The sequence below is a fragment of the Nyctibius grandis genome, chromosome 3 (assembly GCF_013368605.1).
Source record: "Nyctibius grandis isolate bNycGra1 chromosome 3, bNycGra1.pri, whole genome shotgun sequence".
Lineage (NCBI taxonomy): Eukaryota > Metazoa > Chordata > Aves > Nyctibiiformes > Nyctibiidae > Nyctibius > Nyctibius grandis.
In genome coordinates, this window is record NC_090660.1 from 2,571,219 (window position 1) to 2,594,981 (window position 23,763).

The 23,763-nt window shown below is 41.2% G+C and overlaps 1 protein-coding gene across 3 annotated transcripts in view; it reads right to left on the reverse strand.

The window, feature by feature from the left end:
* EZH2 (enhancer of zeste 2 polycomb repressive complex 2 subunit) overlaps positions 1-20,458 on the reverse strand; it is a 50,876-nt gene extending 30,418 nt beyond the window's left edge. For all 3 annotated transcript variants that reach the window (XM_068395948.1, XM_068395947.1, XM_068395946.1), the window contains exons 1-2: positions 20,403-20,458; positions 18,743-18,808 (exon numbers count right to left, since the gene is read on the reverse strand). In XM_068395948.1, the coding sequence (XP_068252049.1) occupies positions 18,743-18,780 (38 nt within the window). In that variant the 5' untranslated portion in view covers positions 18,781-18,808; positions 20,403-20,458. The remainder of the gene's footprint in view (positions 1-18,742; positions 18,809-20,402) is intronic.
* Between the last annotated feature and the right edge of the window lie 3,305 nt (positions 20,459-23,763).

The following is a 23,763-nucleotide window of genomic DNA, read 5'->3' on the forward strand; positions in this document are numbered from 1 at the left end:
AATGAAAACGAATCAACACAGCAGAATTTTCAACCCAAATCATGGGAAGAATCCTTTGAAGAAAAAAAGGTAAAGCGTATAAATAAGTTTCACATAATGCCCGAAGCACTGACTAGACAGAGGGGGAGGACAGAGAGCAGGGGGAGGTAAATCTAGAGGAAAGCATCACAGTTGCTCTGCTTCCATGCCTCAAGGCAGCAAGTAGAATCCACCTGTGTCTCATGTGCCACAACACCAGTGGTTACAAGAGAAAGAGATGAAAAATGAAATAATTTTTTAAAAATCCTGGACCATTCATGTTACAGCATCAGTGATTCAAAGAGCACCACGATACTGATTAGAGGACAGCATAAAAGCATTATGAAGTACAGAAAATGCACTGTATTATATGCTAAACTAAGCAAAGCAAAAGCATGGAAAAACATCCCATTAACTGGAAATAAATTAGACCTAGAATAAGTATCATTAAACAACAGAAAGAGAATCTCAATTTGTAAGTAATACAGAACAACAAACCACCTCAGTTAAGGTTCAGTCAAAAGACATGGAAAAAGTACCAATGAATTCAAAAGATAAATGAAAGCTCAGTTGACAATACTGAAGTAGTACATCCCATAAAAATAAAACACAGATTATGTTTACTTACTCTAACACTGCGTCAACCACAGCCCTTCTTATTCTAGTTTCCTGGAGAATAACAAATTACTCAGGCTTAAAAAAAGCTTTCTTAACTAAAATTAAATTGCCAGATAAGCCCTGCTCATCAAAAGCAGATCTATATGGAAATCATATATAATTAGATTAAAAACAACAATAACACAAAAAAAAACACCAAAAAACCCAAAATTCCCATCTTTCTTTCATACAACTGAAATACAGCCCCCAGAAGACACCACAAACAAGGATATAAGACCTGAGAGAAATATATACCCATTGAATAAACAAATCCAATCTCTTCAATTTGTCAATATTGACCATCATTGTTACCTGTTGGATTAAAATGGTCAGAAAAATAATACTTCACAAGATGAATACTTCTTTTTAAAACAGCATAACTTAAGCACACTCAGGTCATTAAGCTGCAAACAAATGGGACTTAGAAGAACACTCTCCTCTTGCACTAGTTTCAAGCTCCTATCTGGGGCACAACATAGATGACAATTTAATGTTCAAGGCACCAAATAACAAATAGAAAATTAAAAAATGCACGTTTGCTTATGTCAAATTATAGCAAGAAGTAGTTCTTCTAGTAATAATGTGCAACAGTCAGTGGGATACACATAGTGCATCAAGTCAAATATGTATAAATAAATTAGAAACAGCCTCTTAAATGGCAAGTCCATATTCAGATAAAATTGGAAAGGAAGCATATGCATGCATAGTTTATAGAAAAATTACAGCTAAGAAAAAAGCAAAGTGTCCTGGACATGTTTCTAAAAACATTAATTTTGAAAATCCCTAGAAATTCATTAATGAATTCTGATTTTGAACAGCAGTTTTTCAATGAAGTGAACTATATTTGTATGTTTCTGGGCAGCTGGACATCACTGAAGTAGAATTACAGCGTCGTTAACACATGTACTGTGGTAAGATGTAATCATTTTTCTGTCCCTAATCTCAGAAGAAAGTATAGGGGAAAAAAATACAAGGCACAGGGAGAGAAGAGCGTATTCATAGCAGACAGAATTAATTCTTACAGTGCAATTGATCCATCATCTTCACATTAGGACTATAGCCAAATGCCACTGACAATTTCTAATGTCAATTTAAAGGTTGCTCAAAAAAACTATACATTTAAGAAACTAAACCTGAGGAACTGGGATAAGAAGTTTCACAGACAACGACAGCCCATGCTGGGTCAGGGCTGAGGGAGCAAAAAAATGAGACAGAAAGATGAACTCTTATAGAAGGTGCTGGACACTACTTCCATCCCTGAAAGGAAAATTAATTTGGAGAAGTACAAGACTTCAGGGAAACATCAACATAAACTCAATCTCTGGGGCAAATTCAGCATTGTAGATGCTGTCTCAGGCCTACTACTGGTCCACTTGCACCTATGTGTAAGAAAAACCTTTTCCAAATCACTTTATTCCATCATTTCTGCTGTTCACATTCATAAGTACTCTGAGGTGTAACAAACTACACAGTTTTCACTCTGCTAGATAAGAAAAAAGCCTATGCATTTTCATTAAATTATGTTGTATGGGATTTGCAGCTAGGATTGCAGAGCAGAAAAGCCACTGAATTTTAAGATCAATTTGTCAGAACTAGTGAACTTTTCAGCTAAAGTTGCACAATATTCCCCACAGTAGCACAAGTGGCACAAGCTAAATCCCATCTAAGAATAGTTAAGCCTGTCTTCAGAAGACAGCATAATGTTAAACAGTTTCCATTTAATAAATCAAAACATGATACTGGATTGTCTGAGTGCAATGGTCTGATTCCGAGAGCCCCCAGGCTACGTCCCTCTTCTTTGTCCCCTTTTCCCCTTCTGAATCCTGCGAGCTGCTTCTATTGTTTGAAAATCTTTTCCTTTCCCATTTTTTCATCCTCTTCCTATGGAAACCATCTATTAAAGATCCTGAGAACTTTTATAAAAAATAAAGAAACTATGTAGCAGTCAACTCAGTTGTTTAATCTTAGCTCCAAAATTGATACAAAAAAGCAAGCGTAACTCTAAAGCAGTTACACTGTTTCTAGAGAAAACTCATCTGCCAAAGCGCAGAATGACTTCCATGCAGAACCTGACCTACCCGTGCCAGATCCTACCTGGCATCACACTAAGGAGAGAAACCTTGCCATAACTCCCTGAACCCTCTTTGCGGGAGAGGGAACACCGGGAAATGTGGTGAGACATCCCATGGGATTCTAGTGTCAGCCTGGTACAGCCACGGACAGTCTCATTGCCACACTTATCATAGAATCATAGAATGGTTTGGGTTGGAAGGGACCTTAAAGATCATCTAGTTCCAACCCCCTGCCATGGGCAGGGAGACCTTCCACTAGACCAGGTTGCTCAGAGCCTCATCCAACCTGGCCTTGAACACTGCCAGGGAGGGGGCAGCCACAGCTTCTCTGGGCAACCTGGGCCAGTGTCTCACCACCCTCACAGGAAAGAATTTCTTCCTAAAATCTAATCTAAATCTCCCCTCTCTCAGTTTAAAACCATTCCCCCTTGTCCTGTCACTACTTGCCCTTGTAAAAAGTCCCTCTCCTGCTTTCCTGTAGGTCCCCTTCAGGTACTGGAAGGCTGCTAGAAGGTCTCCCTGGAGCCTTCTCTTCTCCAGGCTGAACAGCCCCAACTCTCTCAGCCTGTGTTCATAGCAGAGGTGCTCCAGCCCTCTGAGCATCTTCGTGGCCCTCCTCTGGACTCGCTCCAACAGCTCCATGTCCTTCTTATGTTGGGGGCCACAGAGCTGGACATAATACTCCAGATGGGGTCTCACCAGAGCAGAGTAGAGGGGCAGAATCACCTCCCTCAACCCGCTGGCCACGCTGCTGGGGATGCAGCCCAGGATACGGTTGGCCTTCTGGGCTGCAAGCTCGCACTGCCGGCTCATGTTGAGCTTCTTGTCAACCATCACCCCCAAGTCCTTCTCCTCAGGGCTGCTCTCAATCCACTCTCCACCCAGCCTGTATTTGTATATACAAATACAGCTGAGCGTTCCTACACTCCACTCACCACCTCTCGTACCACCCGTGTTTTTTCCATTACTTGCAATATTACAGCTAATTCCCCGAGCTGTAGAGATTTCACAATGTACCTAAGTGCACGGGCAGAACTGGACATTAGATTTATATTGGTCCTTTCATTAGTGTAATTATCTAAACTGACCACCATCAAATAGAAGAAAAATAACAGAACTAATGCCTCTCTCTGACCAATAAGGACTTTGAACGATGGTATTAGGAGTGAGGCATACTGAACCCACCTAAACACTGATTTTTAGAAAAACCCCACAAGAAAACAAAAAACAAACCTATAGCTTTCAGCTTCTACTCACGCTTGTGTAGCTGAAAATTAAAAACAACAAAAAATGATGCTGTCCTGGAGCATGTACACTTGCATTTAATTAAATTCTGCTAAACATTTCATAACGAAGTTATATACAAGATCTGCGTTCTTTACAATAATTTTTAAAGAAACTTCATGCCTATAAGCTTAAATCAGCCAATACTTACTTTCAGCTACCAAAGGGTGTACAATACATCTAGCATTCACGAGAGACAATAAGGTGTAGAAAAATTTCAGCTCAAATTGCTCCTGTTTTGCCTAGAGAACCTAGAAATAGCCTTATTTAAAGCAAACATCCTATTTTTCTTCGATCATTTTGGCAATATCCATCAGTGACAGACAAGCACACAGATAATTCTCTAAATTAGGCAGTCTATTCAAGCAGTCATACTGCTGTTAAAGACTATATTTAAGTTTCTCTGGCTACCCTGCCAAATTTCAGGAAAAAAAATTATGCAAATTTTTGAAGTGGAAAGCATGGGAGAGCAAATGAGGGGGTTTGTCCTTTTAAAAGAATGTTATTAGTTTGTAATTGTGCTTAATATTGCACAATATTTAAAAATGTAACAATATTGCATTATCTTCCCTCTAGTCAGGATTTCTGTTTGGAGATATTTATGAATTAAAACTTCTCAGTTCTTTTTTGTGAATTAATCTACACTCAAAAGGTTACTCCTATACTTTAAATATATGCATACACTGATACAATACTGCACTTAAGAGTGCCCTTAATTATCAATGTGAGGTGGGGGGGGCGGGGAGGGTGAGGATGGGGGAGAATATAAAACCCAACAGAGAAACTCCATATGCAAGTTGATGAGAACTGAACAATAAGTCATCATGGTTTTTGTTGCCTAGGTTAATGAAAGAGTAATGAAGGAATAAAATAATTCAGATGGGGCAGGGACAGGTAGGGGGGAAGTACTACTTCTACCTCCTGTAAAGCCAAATGCAAATGCTTTCACACTTGTTTCTCAGAACCTTGAGATCTGAAGGAATGTATTTAACTCCACAGCCCTGCTCCACGAACTACACCACACTGCTGCTCAACCTCTTCTTCTACCTCACTGCTACAATGCCCACAGCCCTGTCAACAGTGACGTACTTCCACTAAGTTCTCTGGACTGGATGCGCTTGTAAGCTCAAAGCATGCATCTGAGCTGGCTTCACAAATTGTCGCTCCAGATACCATAAACTTACTAATTTAGATTCAATACTGCATAATGAAGGTACTCAGCCAAGTAATTTCTTCAGCAGCAATGGCATCTTACAATCATCCCACCCTTCCCAACTCTTTATTCTCACCCCAATACTGCTCACTGAGCTGCAGCCACTCTTCTCTGGAGGTGTTTAAGAAAAGACTGGACATGGCACTTAGTGTTATGGTCTAGTTGACATGGTGGTGTCAGGGCAACGGTTGGACTCGATGATCCCAGAGGTCTCTTCCAACCTGGTTGAGAAGAGGAGGCTCAGAGGTGACCTTATTGCAGTCTACAACTACCTGAAGGGAGGCTGTAGTAAAGTGGGAGTCGGCCTCTTCTCCTGGACAGCTAGCAATAGGACAAGAGGACACAGCCTCAAGCTTCACCAGGGGAGGTTCAGGTTGGACATTAAGAAGAATTTCTTTTCAGAAAGGGTCATTAGCCATTGGAAGGGGCTGCCCAGGGAGGTGGTGGAGTCACCATCTCTGGAGGTGTTTAAGAAAAGACTGGACATGGCACTTAGTGCCATGGTCTAGTTGACAGGGTGGTGTCAGGGCAATAGTTGGACTCCATGATCCCAGAGGTCTCTTCCAACCTGGTTGATTCTGTGATTCTCGAAGGGATGTATGGTAAACTGGATTAAACTGACCAACAATAAATAAAAGCTCACTTTTGTGATCACTTGGTTTTCTGAAACACAGATCAGTTTGATGATCCCATGCACAACTGTGGCTTCCTGTGCACAACTATAGAGCAGGAAAGAATTGTTAAGAACCCAGAGGAATAACTAGTGCAGGCAATTAGACCACAAACAGCCACTGGTTTTATCCATGTTTGCTCTGGAGTGGCAGGCACGCTCTTTAACTGTAGGCTGTTATCAGATCCAGACAGCATACAGGTCTCTCAGCCTCAGCACACTCAATCTTTCTAATGGAGAAATTATTATATATTAAACCCTATCTGAAGTCATCACTGAACTTCAAGCATCTACAATACCTGGGGTTTAGTTAAAAAAAAAAAAAACAAAACAAAACCAAAAAAACGCCAAACACACCCCACCACACCCTTCTATGCTTTTCCTCAAGCTAAAAAAATTTTTGCTCTGGCAGCAGAATTTAGGACAGCTTTCATGTTCAACTCAAAAAGCAGAATTTTAGCAACAGAAGGGATTAACAAGATTTTTCCAAAAGCCTGAAAAAAAATGCAGTACTTGCTAGAAAACAAACAAAAGATAATACATTGAGTATCAAAAATCAATGCATTAAGCTTAGAACTAAAGTTGTTAACTTTTCAAAACCACCTCATAAAAAACCCCTCAAATAATCTTTTATGTTATAGGGCTCTACACAGCACAATACAATGAAATGATTGTTCAACTGCAGCTAAGTATTTTTCAGTGACGTTAAACTAAACTTTATTACTTAGAAACTCTTGGAAATTTACTTCTAGTATTTTACTTCATACACCCTAAATGCAAAACAAGGCAATACTCTCTATGAACCTATCCTAAACCTTTCCAGACTAAGCAGTAAGTAACTCTTACTACAACTATCAAGCACCTGAAAATAAACTATCAATAAAACACATACATATTGCCAGACTTCAAAAAAACTGACTTGAAAGTTAATTATAAATTAATGCTGTAATCTTCCACATCTGTCTCCTTCATTTATATCAAACTTCTGTTAACAGCACAGAGATATTAATGAAAAAACTATGGTCAAGAAATAATATTACTCTCTCGGGCCAAGTAAAAAAAAAAAATGCCTAGAAGTTTTGTAGTTGCTTGCTACTCTACTTTCTGGATTTTCTAAAGCAAAACAAAACATGGTTTTCTTTCAAACTTATCTATGTAAAATAGCACATTCTCTTTTCCATGGGAAGAAAAATATTCCCAAGGCCACTGTCAGTTTGGGTATTTCAGATACCAAACCAGTCCTACTAATGAAAATCTCTAGCTCTGAAATAGAACAACATAGGAAAGATTAACATCGTTTATTAATTATATTTCACTACAAAAACAACTACAGCACATTTACTCTTTTACAGAATTAGTCACGGAGAAATAAACGGGGGTAAACTGTAGTGTGTTTTTTACTGTTCTCTATTATAGAAATATGGTATTTTAAGTTTACAGTGCAGTTCAACCTATTTTAATCAAGAAATACCTAAAGATATTTATCTATGCTTTAAAATTTGCATCACGTTATTATTCCATATGTTGAAGTTCTGTATCATTAAAAGATGTTTAAATTTAGAGATAGAACTTAAATCAAATGCTACCATCAGTTCAACCACCTTCCTCAAATGCTGCTTGGTGTCAGTTTTACCTGGACAATACATCATCAGTCCACTGTATCAGTGGCCCCTGGTCACTCATTTCTACTCAGCCTTCTCTACTGTGAGAGCTTAAGTGCTTATGATTCTGTTAATCAAACTAGGTCAGGAAAAAAAAAAAAAAATCTGTCTGAACAGCCCAGAAAATAAACACACTTAGTTTTTAAATACAATTTTTCAACAAAGTCAGCTCCGCAAGCTGGTTTGTTCAGCAGCCACATGAATTCTTGAATCAACACAAGTGAAGGGGGGGCAACACTGGGGCAGGAACAAGAGGTAAAGACCTGAAATTGGAGAGAGCAGCAGTTTAGGCTTCAACAGAAGCGTCTGTCAAGCCATGTCATCTCTCTGCCACTCGGTTTTACCAGTACAGAAAAATTATTCTTAACAACCAGAAACAGGAAACATTTACTAAGCCATCCATGCCACCTGTGCCACTCTTGGGCAGATAAATGCCAACAGGCTTGTGTTGGCCTACAAAGGCTTAACCTCTGTTGGGCTGTTTGGCATTATCTCAATTAAATTGATCAGTTCACAAACTGATCTAAGTAGGTAACTCCAAACAGCTTATCCGTCCACTCTGACAGGCTTGAGTGGTTGTGGATGATGTAGGTTAATAAAATACTCATGATCAACTCTAACGAGATTCCATGTTCTGCAAGAATGTTCTTGATTACTTAAGAGATGGAAACTGTTATACAAGCTATTGTCAAAGACAAAACTATTAATCTTAACAAACTTGAGGTAAGTAGGAGAACCATCAACAGCCTCACATGTACCGATGCCATAATCCCAGACTGAGGAGTTTGGGAAAACCGTGTGTGAAAGCAAATGTCCAAATCCCAGAATACTTCCTCTTCATCCCCCTCAAGTTAGCAGAACAACCTTGGCTTGCAAGTAGAATTAAAAGCCTCTGTTTCAATTGCAATGTGGGTAACAACCACATCCAAGACATAACAGACTGATGATGGCTGTAGGCTTTCCAGGTAATATGGCAGTGCCAAAAGCAGAAGGTCTGCTGCTATCAACAGGCATGCTTTTATTATGAGCAGTCTCATCACAATTAAGCTCCTATTATTGCGATACAGTTAGTTACTTGCAATTATTATTTGCAACACTAAAAAACATCTCAGCGTAATCCCTTCCAAAGTAGCAGTCTGTCACTACAATATTGTGGGGGTTTTTATGTACCAACAACTTAAAACTTTTGCCTCCACTGGAACAGTTGTCAAATTCAAGGCCAGTGCACTCTCTCCTCCCTGATATAATTAATTGTTACTAGCATATTAACAGTTACCTAACAGAATTTAACTTTGAAGAACAACATTTCAACTTCAGCAAAACTAAGCAGTACATTCACTTACCTGTTTTTTCTTTACAAGGCTTTGCACAATCAAAGCAGTTAATGTGTCAAACTACTTCTGCACGAGTAGCTCTAAAGAAGCATGTTTCCTCCTATCTAGAGAGGAAACTAATGTAGACTTGTCTACATCAGTTGCTGGTGCAAAACAAGTATAGAAGATGTCTGTAACAGATGAAAAGCTAGTGTAGGTTTGTTCAATTCAGTTCTGCCTCATACATCCCACTACAGCCATTCACAACAGCATATATTCAAATCAATGGTTAACAATGGTTATTTTCCATTTCCTATTATTAGTAGAAGCATAAGGCTCCAAGGCATGTTCTATTTATTCTTAACAAAATTATTTTAGAATATAACAACATGCAGGCTCCCAAACTCCTAAACAGACTCTTTAAAACATGTGTCATGTTTTTCCCTGTTTCTGGGGCCTTATCAAAATTGGACAAGTCACTTCAAGAATTTCAACCAATACATAAAAGAATTAATTCCCTAAACAGAATGCTTCCTTACACAAATCAGAGCTAAATCCAGACCATCACAGGAGTACTATTCTAGCCCTTCTACTGTGACATGCTAATTTATGCTAAATGAAAGTACAAGAGGCAACAGACAAGACTCAGCAAGGGATTTCATTTCAATATAGGGAGAAAATTCTTCACAGTGGGTGCAGGCCAGCACAGGAATGCATTAAGCAGAGAGATGCTAGAATCTCCATTCTTGAAAACATTTTAAAAGTGCTCTGGAAAAGACAATTTCAATGTTGGCCTTGCCTGAGCGAGAGACTGGATCAGATGACCTCTAGATGTACCTGCCAACCTACACTTTTCTACACGCCAATACCACTCTGAACTGGGCCCACCATCTCAAAACGAAGGGCCACGCTGTTGTTAAAGCTGACACTACGGAGTTTGCTTGCCTTTTGAATTCCAGTTTAATAGTTCAGAAGATGAAAACAATCACCACTGCATTCTAAAACTCTTGGAATTTCATTCAGCTACAGGTACAATTTGGAAAAATTGTAGTGGAAAAACCATCACTGCTATTATGGGAACAATAATTTGTGAATTGAAATGCTTAAGAGCTTAATCAGACTGACCTCTTCAGTTTGGTGTGTAATCACTGATTGTTCTAATCAGTAGAAACATTTGTTATGCTACAGTCGCCTTTAACAACTCCATCAACTAGTTAGTTCACCTACTCCTTCCCACTACTATCCAGTGTGTTCAATTGAAAGAGGCCTTCTCGACTTAGCAGTCCAGGTGGAGCCTTCAGTTCTACCTCTTAGAAATCATAACTAAAAAAGACAGATCAGCAAGCTCTTCACTAATTAAGAATATAGTCTAACTAGAGTGCTACATACTCTCCACAAACTTACCATTATGTTTAAAATAAAAAAACATAAAAGGGCTGTTTTTTTCAAATTAGTTGTCTCCTTATCCTAACAGGGTTCTGCTTCTCTTATAGCCTTTGAAGCGTCACTCTTTACAGACCTTTTACTTTCTGTCATTTAAGTGACTACAGCTTTACTTTGCACTTGGTGTACTAAAGATCAGGAGCCTGATCTCTACCCTGGAACATTAAATGGTTGGTTGTTTTTTGGGTTGTTTTTTTTTTTTCCCCTCCTAGACTTCAATTGCACTTTTTTTTTTTTCATTTTTAAGTAAACTTAAACACCTTCTAGAAGATATCAATAAGCAAGTCAAGCAGTACACATGTTCACAATAAGCAACTACTCTATGACCTGCTTCCCCACAACTCAAAGACATGCCTCCTCAATTATTTCTTCCCAAGCACAGTGTTTTTGGGGCTTTGTTACTCTCCCAGCAGCTCCTTAAGTTAATAGCTCCCAATTAATCCTTCAGGATATTCAAGATCGATGAGATCAGCCTCAAGCTTCGCCAGGGAAGGTTCAGGTTGGACATTAGGAAGAATTTATTTTCAGAAAGGGTCATTAGACATTGGAATGGGCTGCCCAGGGAGGTGGTGGAGTCACCATCTCTGGAGGGGTTTAAGAAAAGACTGGACATGGCACTTAGTGCCATGGTCTAGTTGACATGGTGGTGTCAGGGCAATGGTTGGACTCGATGATCCCAGAGGTCTCTTCCAACCTGGTTGATTCTGTGATTCTGTGAGATGCTTTTCTGTATCTTTTGAGTAAGAATTTCAGCTTCTTTCAAAACAGACTTAAAAAAAAAAAAAAAAAATCACCATTTTGCAGCTAATTCACACTTGGTCACCCCGTGCTACCTTCATCAAGATGTCTCTCATAACCAAAATAACTGCACACACCCTTTTCTCTTACAGCTGTAGTAACAACTATCAGTGAACTAAAAGTAGTTTCATGACATACTTAATCAAATAAAACTACTTATTTGTAGTAGTACTACTACCAAACTAACTTATTAACTGTAATGACTATGCTTTTATTTGCAGTATTATTCCCCAAGCTAAAACTAGTTGGAGTGGTTACTAAATTACTACAACATAGGCAATACCTTGTATCTGACCTAATCAATGTGATGAGAATTTCCTCTAAATGGCTGATTTTTACCTTTCCTATGATAACAAGGCTGATGTATCCTTCTGCATACACCCTCTACAGTAACTTCCGATGCAAATGGCAAACATAAATCAAATGTGACATGGCTTACAGTTAACTAAGTTGTGTACGTTTTCTGCAACAGATTCATGAAGGACTGCAAGTGCTCTGGCATTATGAAAAGCTGCAGGGTGAACTCATATTAAAAAAAAAAAAAAAATCAGGGAAGTCATGAAAAATAAAAACAATTATTAGGGAGAAATACCACTTAGTACTGCAGACACTGATGTATCAACAAATAGCAGCAGATCCCTACCCAAGCAATGTCATTGCAGCTAACTTACAGTTCAGAAGACTCACTGCCATACCTGCTCTCTGTTCCAGTCTGTAATGTAATTATACACACTAATTTACAGTAGCTACAATCCTGCATTGCACCCCTAAATGTTGCTAGGGAATGCTCCTGTCTCAGATATTAGGAATTCTAACCTTCAGTCCAATTTCCAGATTTGGCAGGACTCCCTGCTTACCCTCCCCATACTTAACTCCTGACTTTTGCTTGCCTTGATCACATCTACCTTCCTCCATCAATTATTGTTTCTAGTCTGTTTTTAACAGTCAAATGAAAATTTTCAAACACAGTTTCTCGTTCCTGTCCAAACATACCACACAAAAACTGTATGGAGGACCAGACAGCTTTGACTTCAAGCATCACCTCTACTTTATCCTGGCATTGCTACAAAAAGACACACTTTTACCTGCCACCTGTGGTACCATTTCCCTCCTGACAGCATGAGTGTTTTTTGCAGCCAGACACTACCAGAAGCGAGGAAATCCTCTGGTTGAAAAATACCTTGCTGCTTTTGACTGAAGAAAAGTGAGCAACCAGCCACTCCGTCCCCACCTAAAGACACTGTGAACCTGTGGCCTTAGGCATTCAATTTTCAGCTCCTTGTGAGAGTACGGAATGCCTAAGCCTGCAGATCAATTTCTGGATGTGCTCCATTCATACCGAAACCCACACCACTTATTATTTGAAATGCTGACCTCCATACAGTAAGTCAGAGCAGTTCAGTTACTGACACACAAGACAGGAGGGAAACAAGTCAACTCTAGAGCTCACAGAATTCACATTTTCTTCAATCATGCTCCCCATATGATTAATTTTTTTTTTTAATTTGCCTCCCAGGGTATTTTATTTCATGCTTTCTCCCCTAACAGTTCAATCATATAGATAGTTTAACACCGTGTTGCTTGAATATTCTTTTCAGGAGGCAGATATTGGAAACTCTGTCCAGGCAGATATTAGAAACTAACTCTTTAGCAAGGACAAGGAGGAAAGAAAGGGAAGAATGAGGGGTCAAGAAGCTCTTAGATATTAAAGAGAAGGAAATGTTCCTCCACTCCCTTTTCCTTCCTGGAAAAAACATGAGGAATCTTAATTTATCTTCTTGCTGTTTTTACATTAGAATTTTTTATTTTTCTGGGTTAGAAAACTATCAAAGCAAAGCAACTACCAGGTATTCAATATCCCTTACCCTATCTACCAACATGTTAAAAACTTTGCAACTCAGATTTCATAAGTCAGACCTTCCAGAAATATTTCAAAAAACACAACCAAAATTGTCTGTGGTTCTTAATATCTAAAATAATTGTAATCAATCTGGTTCAAAAATTTAAATAATAAAAAAAAGGAGGGAAAAAAGAAGCAAGAACTCACCTGGTCTTGACAAAATCCCCCAATCATTTTAAAAGTTTACTAACTATAGGTTGATTAAACATGAAGTACCTGAGTAAAATCCAACAACAGAACTGTTCTAGAAAACAAGCTTATTTCAGATTTTCTACCAGCCATAAAGAAGAAGGAGGGCATCAGTTTGATTACTTTTTTTTTTTCTAATAGTACACTGCCTTTGGATTTATTTTGACATTATCTCATTTTGTGGGAGGCCTCCATTTAGAACATTCACTCGTCAAGAAACAATGGTACGGGTACTTCTCAGTTTCATTCTCTTCAGTAGAGAAAAATAGAAAAGTTATGTCTGTTAATAACAAAATAAGATTTCAATATAAATAATTAGATTTTCAATACATTTCCTTAAACAAGAGTATAACAAAAAAGTAATGTAGTATAATTTGTTTTCAGATAGCCCTTAAAAGGAAAATATAAATCCTTGCTAGAGTGTTCAATCAGTCTGTATAGGCAACTTTTAAAGGTATTCTTCCCTTCAAAAATGACCTTCTTTCTCTGTATCCCTACAGCTTCAGGATTTAGGGAAACAAAACCAGACATGAAATAATTACTGAATACCATATAAGGAGCAGGAGTAACTATTTCAAAGAAAAATTTTCTAAATCCCCTATATTATTGCTTTCTTCCAGAACATTTCAACATTTCATACTTTTAGAAAAATGCTGTTTTGGAAATAAAAATAACGAGTTCAAGCACTCATCCACTTGGGTGGGGGAAGGGGAAGAGAGAGAACGGGGAGATCATAACCAAGTATTATATTAAAGATCAAACCAAAATTGGCACTAACTGAAAGCAACTGACATCTCACTTCAGTTTGGGTAACATCAGCAAAACACTGTGCAGCAGGTAATGCAGCTATTTACTTTTTACTTAGATATCTGCATGTATAAATACTTTTAACTATTTGCATGCGTGAGTAAGACTATTTGGATCAAAAAACAAATAAAACATTTTAAAACTCCAAACAGCAGAACAGCAACAAACAGTTTCAAGCCCGATTTTGATCGTGCTTTTTACAAGTCACCGTTAAAACCATCCCACATTTCTTACATAAGACCAAGCCTGGCTATTTGTCAGGAGAAAAAGTTTTTACGCATAAAACTTGAATTTACCTTTGAGTTGTTCAAATGCATAACTTTGAATTTCTCCCTTCACACTCATCCACAGATGCCCAGAGGAGTGACATGACTCCCACACACATTCCAAATAACCTCTGCTGCCTAACACCTCCATCTCTTAAAATTTAGCTTTTTGATACCCTGGATAAATCTGGCAGAAAAAGTAACACTTGCTGGGAACACTTAAGGCATGTCTCCACAGGCAAAATAATTTAGGGTGTGAATCTGAAGTACACTGACTATTCTACCCGAACTTGTTTTGTGGACACACCTTTTTTACTCTAAAAACTCTAAAAACTCTAAAATAGCCACAGGTTCTTCAGCTCAGTCCATACACACAAAATAACCCACAATCCATACTGGAAAAACCCTGCCACACAACAATTAGGCGGTTCAATAGCTATTCCATACTTCTTCCCCTGCATAGGCAAATAGCCAAAACTTCCAAAGAAATTACGCTTTCATGTATGCAGGATTTATTGTAGAATAAGGCTGATGAATTTTGGAGCTGAACTGGTATTTGCCAATTGTCTGCAAATTTCCAAAATGAACTTCAAATGATGAAAGCAACCGTAAGGGTTATTTACACAACTCTTATGTTAAAGCCCTCAAAATAACTGGGCATCCCTCTTCTATAAGGTATATGGGGATCAATCCATGAGCACATTAGATCAAATGTTGTTTGGAAAGGGGAGAAAGCAGAGAGACTATTTTTCCAGAAGCTTGATTTAGTGGAGAAAATTAATGAGAAACAATTTATCTTAAAAGCAACATAAAAACCAAGCCAAAATAAAAAAAAAAAACACAAAAACAACGAACCCAAAAAACTCCACCATCCTCCTGTGAAAAAAAAAACCTCAAGCTGTGGAAGAGAATTACAAATAGTAAGGCTTTGGGATCAATTACATCTCACAGTTTCAAAGCAATGATGGAGTGAACACCAGTAATGGTTAAACTATTTGAAGAATAAAACAACATATGTCAATCTCTTCTTCCAATAGTTGAACAGTGGGTTTAACTTCACACTAAACACATCAGTAATAAATACTCACTAGAAACATGGCACAAAGTAGTGGACATACAGCTGGAAGAAGTCACCACAAAGGACAGATTTTATGCTGTCCTTGGTTTTAAATTGTATCATTAAAAAAAAGAGACAATAATAACTTAATGACTTTAACCCATTTGCCACAGTATAGTTTCGCAGGTAAATCAAGCATCTGTAACACACATCTGCCTGATTTCTGACAGAAGCAGCAAACTGAATTTCACCTCTAGAGTTTATCTTACTAGTAAAAAATGAAACAGACAACTACACACCAAAAATATAAAGCTTGCCAGATCTGGTCACGCTAAGAAACATGGAAAGGAAACCAGCTCACATTAAAAAAAAAAATAAAAATTACATATGAGTCGTAAGGTTTGAGTTTCCTTCCTTTCAAATACTTTGTTTCTTTAAATTACATCTGATGGCTTTGGGATTTAAACCGAACATGCAGGCTGTGAAAAAGAGAATGCATGGCAGGAAAAACTGAACCAACCACGTAAAAGGCAGAATGGGAAGGAGCCAGATACAACAAAAACTGACAAGGGAAATAGGCCTGGCTCTAGATTAAAAAAATAATTTAAAAGTATAAAGAAATCATACCCTTCTATAAAGATTTATTTTCAGTTCACTGCTTAGAAAGCCCAGGACGTGGACTGCAATTTGTACTACTTTGCTTGTATAATTACACATACAACGTCATTTAAGCAGTCACCATGTGCGTATATAAAAGAAGAAAACTAGTAGCAAATTCAGAAGTTCTTCTGCAATTGCGTATCGAGGAAGTTTTGTTTGCACACAGTAAGGTGTCAGTTTTACCTCATTTGTTAATGAAATCATATATATCCACATCAGAAGCTTTGGAAGTACTACATCACGTTTTTAAGCAAATGACAGTACTGCACTGATCAACTCACATCATTACACTGTTATTTTTACACATATATAAATGTTTATAAACATATATATGTTTATTATATTTTAGAACATGCACAGTATCTATCTAGATTTCCAAATGGCCTTCTCACCTGAAAAGTACTACTGATTTTACCACTAGAAAGGAAGCACCACAGATCTTTCCAAGACAACAGTATTTTTCAAAAATTGAGCAGAGGCACAATTACTGAGAAATCCTACACGCAGACTTCAGCCAGGTAGCCAAAAGATTCCTAAAATAAAGCTTTATTTATGCTCAAGAGCATCTACTCCCTCCTCCAACAAATTTCACTCTTTAGTTTCACCTCATCCATAAAAAGACACACACGGCATCTTCCCAAAGTCTTTAACTGACTGCTGTGAGAACAGATGGAACACCTATTTGATAATTCTTTTAATCTTTAGCTCAACAAAACTCTTGGGCACGTACTCAAGAGCTAAAAAACAAACCCAAGCACTCTGCTAACTTTCAACCAATGTTTTTATCGTTCCCCTGTGAAACACCTCTCCCTGTTTTGCATCCACTTTATACAAGGTTTTTGTTTGTCTCACCTTTTTTCCTTGCAGACACAGCCACTTAACTGAAGTTATCACTTAAACTGTGTCAGTACTGGAGTAACTCATCCATTTAAAGACTGACTTGGCCATTCTAGAACAGTGGTACAAGTCATATACATAGATGCTGAATGTATAGATACATGTACAGATACACTTACAGATACAGACAGCACAGATGCTGTCTTCAGACAACGTTTCAACACGCCCAGCACTGCTCTCCATGGACCTTGCTGAGAGTATGATCAGAAGGTTGGTAGCAGCTTTAACATTAAAGTAAACCTCCTGTTACTGTCCTACAGCTGCTGTTCACAAGGGTCTTGTTTTCTAATGTAAATACGATTCAAACACCTCATCAAATTATTAAGAATATTTACAGTCTGTAGTCCATTTCCTCCACTTTTTAAAAAATCTGGTAAACTGAATTTTGCTTGGATAGGTAATTCTGTAAAGATGACTCGACTCAGCGAACTTCCTTGCTTAGCAAAGGCCAGGTCCTGTTCACGAGATTATCAGCATCCCTGACAGGGAAAACTTTATTCCCCTCCCTTCAGTTTCACAGATACTTCTCCTCAAGTCAGCTAAGACACATCTACAAGCACTAACTGTAGAATTACAGAACTTTCAGATTACAGCCAACACTAAAGTTTCCCACAGCACTTTTGCTGAAACACAACGTAAAGCAAACATTTATTAAACATGCCTTCTGTCAGCATTTTTAAATTTTTAATTATTTTTAAAAATAACTCTCACTGTTCAATCACAGGAACGCAGTACTGTTGTCTAAAATCATTCAATTTTAACAATATATCTGTGAATTTATTAAAATATATACACGATATATACAGCTAAAGAAGCTGAATGTTCTTGTGAATAGTGACAAGAACAGATTTTTTTTTTTTTTTTGGCTAATTTTGAAAGGAATTTTAGAGTGCATCAACTTTTCTGGGAACATTGTTGGAGTGCACTAGATGCTAGACATAGCTTATTCTGACAGAAGCCACTCCACAGACAGCGGCAGTTAGCTTGCACCCTCTCATATATATAATACAATAATATAGTACAAAAATTCCCTTCTCACTAAGCCAAAGTTTCTTTGTAGGTAAGCAGAAGTGCAGGAATACATTTACATTTCACCTATGAATGTTGCAATGTTACAGAACAAATAAAAATCCATTTGAATGCATATCTTCAACGAAATCACCGTATTTCAGCTCGTTAGAAATTCTAGCAAGAGAGGAAAAAAATGCAGCAAGGAAAAAAGAAAAACTGAGCTTGAATTTCAAGTCTCTGGCCTAAATTTACACACTACTGCTTTAGCTCATTTTAAACTGAGCAGAGACATTTTATGACCTTTTGAGATGCAGTTTTTCAGTGTCTGTTGCTTTTCAGGGTGAAATTACATATTAAAATAATCTCTGAAAAAAAGTTTTTCCACAATTTTTGTTCTAAATTAATTAGAATCTTTAATTCTTCCAAAGTTCCAGATGAAAATAGCTGTTGGCATCTCAGGGAACATTTTACTGTCACAGATTTCTCCACAGGTTGTTTAACTTTAATTGTTACTTTCATTCCTCATGTAGACCGAGGAAGAAAGCAAACAAAAAAAATGTATTTTCCTCTCTTTTTTTTTTTCATAAAGGAAAGTTCACAACAAGAAATGTAACATTTTTGATGTAACAACTTAAAGCCAGCACTTGATAAAGCACTAGCTCTCAAACTTAAAAACCCTTCAACACATTGCACAAAACTTTTGAGTCCTATCTCCTAAAATACTGGAAGCATGAATACATGAAAGGCTCTGTAGATCTTAAATATTCACATTTTAATAATCTAAAGTGAGAGTAGTTATAGTACACTATGTACAAGTAATACTCACCCTTCTGAAGATGCTTTATTGTTACCACAAATAAACATTCCCCGGACTCTCAATTTGATATAGACACTGGGGACAAACAAAGAACGACTTTTTAATTTTTATAAATCGACATAAAGAAACTGAATGTGCCAACCCCTAAAAAAATGAACCTATCTATGAGGAAATCCCAATTTAGAAGTGAAAATTACACTGAAAATGCTGGTAGAACTCTTCACTGAAATCTGTGTTAGTAAGAAACAAACTCATAATAGCTGAAACTAGTTGCTAGACTTAAACAAAGACCAACCTACCCTGCAACAATTAAACAACCTTGTTCAAACCATTACAAGCTTCTTAGTAGAGAGATCAAGAATCTGAACTTCCAGCTCCATAGTAAAAAAAAAAACCCACCTTTTCTCTAGCTCCAATAAAATTAAGGATAGTGCTTCGTAAGTTAGAAATAAGTATCCTGAGTAACGTACAAGTTTACTACCCCATTCCTGCTGCATCTAAGCAGACAAAAGAAAAGCAGCCTGTGCAAACAACTATTCCTGAATCACCACGAATATCAGTTAATGTCAAACACACACGCGTGATGCCACCAGACACCGATTTCTTCTTCTTTCCCCCATCACACATCTGTTGCTCAGGGACAGCTCTGCCCAGTACCCTCCCTCACACCTCCCCAGACACCCTAGTTTTCGAGAGCATTCTGTATACCCATGCTTGGCGATATTAAATCCAAAAAAAACCCAGAATTTCCAGCTCGCTACGAACTTTCTCGCGGCGCTCTGGAAGCCCGGGATCGCACGGTGCCCTCAACGATTGGGAAGTTCGCCGGAGCCGCCGCCGGACTGATTCACCCCCTCGCCCTCTCCAGGTCCCCCCCCTGAACCAGGAGCCCTCCCAGGGCAGGGGCAGGAGCCCACCAACCCAGAGCAGGTTTCTGGGGCGCGGGGGGTGCGCGCTCAGCCTCCCCGCCCGGAGCCAGCTTCCGGGAGGCTGCGAGCTCCCGAGCCCGGAGCGGACCTGTCCGAGCCCCCCGGGAGCCCGTGGCGGCGGGGCAGAGCTGTGTGCCGCTCTCCACGCCGGGGCTACCCGGGTTTCTCCGTCGGGCGCTCCGAGACCTGACCCGCCGAACCTCCCCTCTGCCCCTTCAGTCACGCCGTGCCTGAAGCAGCCGCCGCCGCCGCCGCATGCAGCCGGCAGGAACGGGGAGGAGGGGAAGGAAACCGCCGGGTCTTCCCCGTGCTCCCTCCCCCCACACACAGCTCCCCGCCCGCTGCCCCCCACCCTTAGACGGGGGGGACGACGAGGTCGCCCCCAGCCCGGCGCTGCGCTCCGCCGGTCGGAACGGGAACCACCGGCCGGGCTGGACGGAGCCAACTTAGACAAAGGGCACTTCAGACTCCATGTCTCTCCCCCTCCAGCTGTCACCGGCCGGGAGCGCGCGTGTCTCGCCGCCGGCGCCCCCCCCCCGCCGCCGGGCGCCCGCCCCTCCGCGCCACCCGCCGCGCCCGCGGGAAGGCGGCGGCTGCTCCCCGGGAGCCGTCGCCCCCCTCCCGCCCCCTCCCCTCCTCCCGCGCCCGCCTCCCCTCCCCCATTACAAAGGGAGCCGGTTATAAATAGCCGCTCCCGGCGCCAACGCCTCAAGCCCGCGAGGTGTCGCTCGCTCGCTCACCCGCCCCGGCCTCGGGCCGCCGCCGCCGCTGCCGCCCCGCCGCTGCCGCCGCCAGCTCCGCTCCGCTCCGCGCCGCGCCGCTCGCTCTCCCTCCCCTCAGCCTCCGGCTGCCGGATTCACCCTCCCGGACCGAGCGCCAAACGCGGCGGCCCAATCGGCATCGCGCTCATTGGCGAGCGCCGAGCGCCGCCTCGATTGGATGGACGCGGACAGGGCCCCCCGCGCCAATCAGGGGCGGCGAGGGGCGGGGCGAGGGGCGGGAGCTCGCTCCCCACGTGCGGGGCGGGGGGGGGGGAAAGGGAGGGATGGGAGAGTTCTTTGTTCTCGCGCTGCCCGCGGGGGACCGGGGGGCTCGCGCTTCCCCCGCCCGTCCCCCCCCCCCGCCCCACGCGCTTTCCGTGCCCCGGCTCCCCCCTCACCTGAGCGGGGCCGGGGCCGGGCCGGGCCGGGGAGGCTCGAAACTCTCCGCCGCCTCACGTGGAGGGAGGGAGGGAGGGAGGGAGGGAGGGAGGGAGGGAGGGGGGAGAGGGAGGAGAAAGGAGGGAGGCGAGAGGATTGGCGGGCACCGGGAGGGAGCGCGGCGCGGCCCGGGGAGGGCCCGCCCTGCTCGGCGCTGCCGAGTTTGAATCAGTTCGAAAGTGGGAGCTGTAACGGTTTTAACAGTCCCGCCGCTGCGCGCGCGGGAGCGGCAGCGCTGTGGGAGCGGCGCGGGGCTCCCCTAGGCGGGAGGGAGGGAGCGGCGGGGGCCGGGCAGCCGCTCCCCTCGGCTGCCACCGCTCCTCGCCTGTTGCTGCCCGGGCGGGCAGGGCGGCTCTCCCCGCCGGTTCTCCCTCCGCCGGTGTCTCACGGCGCCGCATCGGAAAGCCCCGCGGCCGGCTCCGGGCCGAGGCGAGGGCGGCCTGCGGCAGCCTGCAACACACCCCCCGCCCCAATGCACACCCCCGCCGGGCGCCCGCTCCGCTCGCCGGGGCCCCGGCGGATGTCGGCTGCCTGAGTCACCTTCCAGAGTTGCGTGATGCGCCCTCGTGTCGTTTGACCTTTGCCTACCCAAACTTTACCGGCATCTGCCCTTCTTTTGTGCACCATGCGGTTCCCCTTGGCTTTCTCTGCCTCCTGCTCTGCATCCAGAGTGGCTTCTCCGCTGTCAAAACCCTCCCTTACCCTGTCGTGGGAGTCGTAATAAATCACAGCAGCAGCAAGGTGTCCACTCCACGTCAGGCCTGGATCGTCTTGCTTGTTGTGTGCTGCCTCCAGCCTCTGAGGTTGCTATCGTTTTCCCTCGTTTCTAATCTGTGAGCCGTGCTCGTCAATCTTGTTGACGAGGTTGTGTTTAAACCTTGAAGATTCACGCTCCTTTAATCTGCTGTCACCTCACTCGTTGGTCGCTCCAGCCTTTCTTCGTTTTCAGAGGTGAAAAATAAAATTGCGAAGATAAATTTCTTAACGCAGTACTTTGGCCTTCCCTTGTGACCATATCCCTTTCCTGCGCATCCCGCAATGAGCACCGCTTCTGAGGTGTGCTGGAACACGAACCACATCCTCGCTTCCACAGCCTCTTCCCGTCATCCTTCCTCACCAAATATCAGCTCCCTTCTCCCTTGCGAGTGCTGTGGTACATCTTCAGGGTTGAAGCTCCAAAAACAAGCAGCAACCAACACAATGAGGTCCTGAGTGATAGAAGTCTCTTAGGGGGGAAATAAATCACAAGCGCAACCTCATTCCCAAATCATGCAGTTGGCTTACATGTCTAATGAGGCTCGGTGTTCTTCTACTTAAAGGTGATATGCTTGTGTGCTTTTATAGTCTCTGTCTTTCTATGTATAAATACTTAAAATTTCCAAACTTCATCACACATTAAACTTGTAATGAGATCTTAAGAGTGAGCATTCCTACACTGTATGTTCTTGATTTACCTCATGGCCTTGAAAAAGGGTTTCTACTAGTAGCTTATTTTTATTTTTAAATCTCTGGGGTTTTGCGAGTTAAGAGCAAAAAAATGTACAGCAGAAATTATTTCCTCTTATGGTTACGTGCCATAGAGTGGTAGATTGCCATACCCTTCCTCTAATTCTAATGGAGTGGCTGACAATTTGAAAGATTATCTTAAAATTATCACATTTTCAAAATGTCATTTCTGGAAATTCAGCTATTTGAATCTATTCTGCCCCAAAATGGCTGCCATCACCAAAATGGCTACCCAGTCCCTTCACAATTTAGAATTTGTAATTAATTTGGATTGGTAGAGTTGCACTTCATGGGATCTGGGTTTAGTGAGCAAGTATAAATAATAATCACTAAGCACGGGGTAACTTAATATGAGTGGTACAATCAGTTCACAGTTCTACGCTGTGAACTAGACCTCAGCGCAGATCGCTTTGTTTTTGTCTCTTGCACAGAAGATTATTCATCTGTTATACCTGAAACTAATGCTTATTAGAAAATTAACCACGTTTTGGATGGAGTTACTCTTTCTCCTTTGCACTGTTGCAAAACAACTTTTCCACCAAGGCTCCGTTCTAGGCTCTTAAAGCGCTGAACTCCTCAGCTAGGAACTCGTTAGGCACCAATTTTCTGATCAGTCCTTCAGGCTGTCTCAAACAACCAGGAGAATTTTAGCAGCTCTTTTTTTTCTGCACACGGCGGTTTAACGTTGCAATGAGCTCTGTACAGGCTTTCTGTTTTCACAGAGTAAACCACCCAAGCGGTTTTCTGTTTCTGCTGTATTTTCGTGATTAAAGAACACCTATTTGAACAAGGATCTGCTTTACACAGAGACATGCAGACAAGACCTTTAGGCAAAAAATAGTACAAAAAATCTTGAAAGAATTACGAAATCTGGTATTTTGAGGCGTCATTCTGAAAGGAGTGAATTCTGATGGCAACATGTAATAGTGCTTTTGAGAAAAGTAGCTAACGTTGAAGAAATATCTCTGTGTTACATGACAATGAAAATAGATTCGGGAAAAAAGTATCAGATTTGGTTTGGACCCTTCTGGAATGGTTGAAAGCTTTTGTCTTTTTTTATAGCTAGCACATTTTAGAAGAGCGTCTCCCCTGTTCCCAACATGTGAATGAAACACATACTTTTGTATGTATGACTAAAATAGTAGAATAAGGATTTGTCAGTGCTAGATCAGTAACATCAATTAGACATAAAAATAATTGCTTAGCAGTGTCACGGGATATTCCTAACTATGATTGCTTACATTGGGGTGTACTTATGTACCTCTTTTCACCATTTAAAAAAATGGCATTTGAATGCAGGAAAAAAAAGAGGTTACAGCTCTACAAAGCAAAATTAAGAGTTGAGTGGTTTCTTTTAAAGATTTTGGCATCTCAAATGCGGTGGTATGTCCAAAGC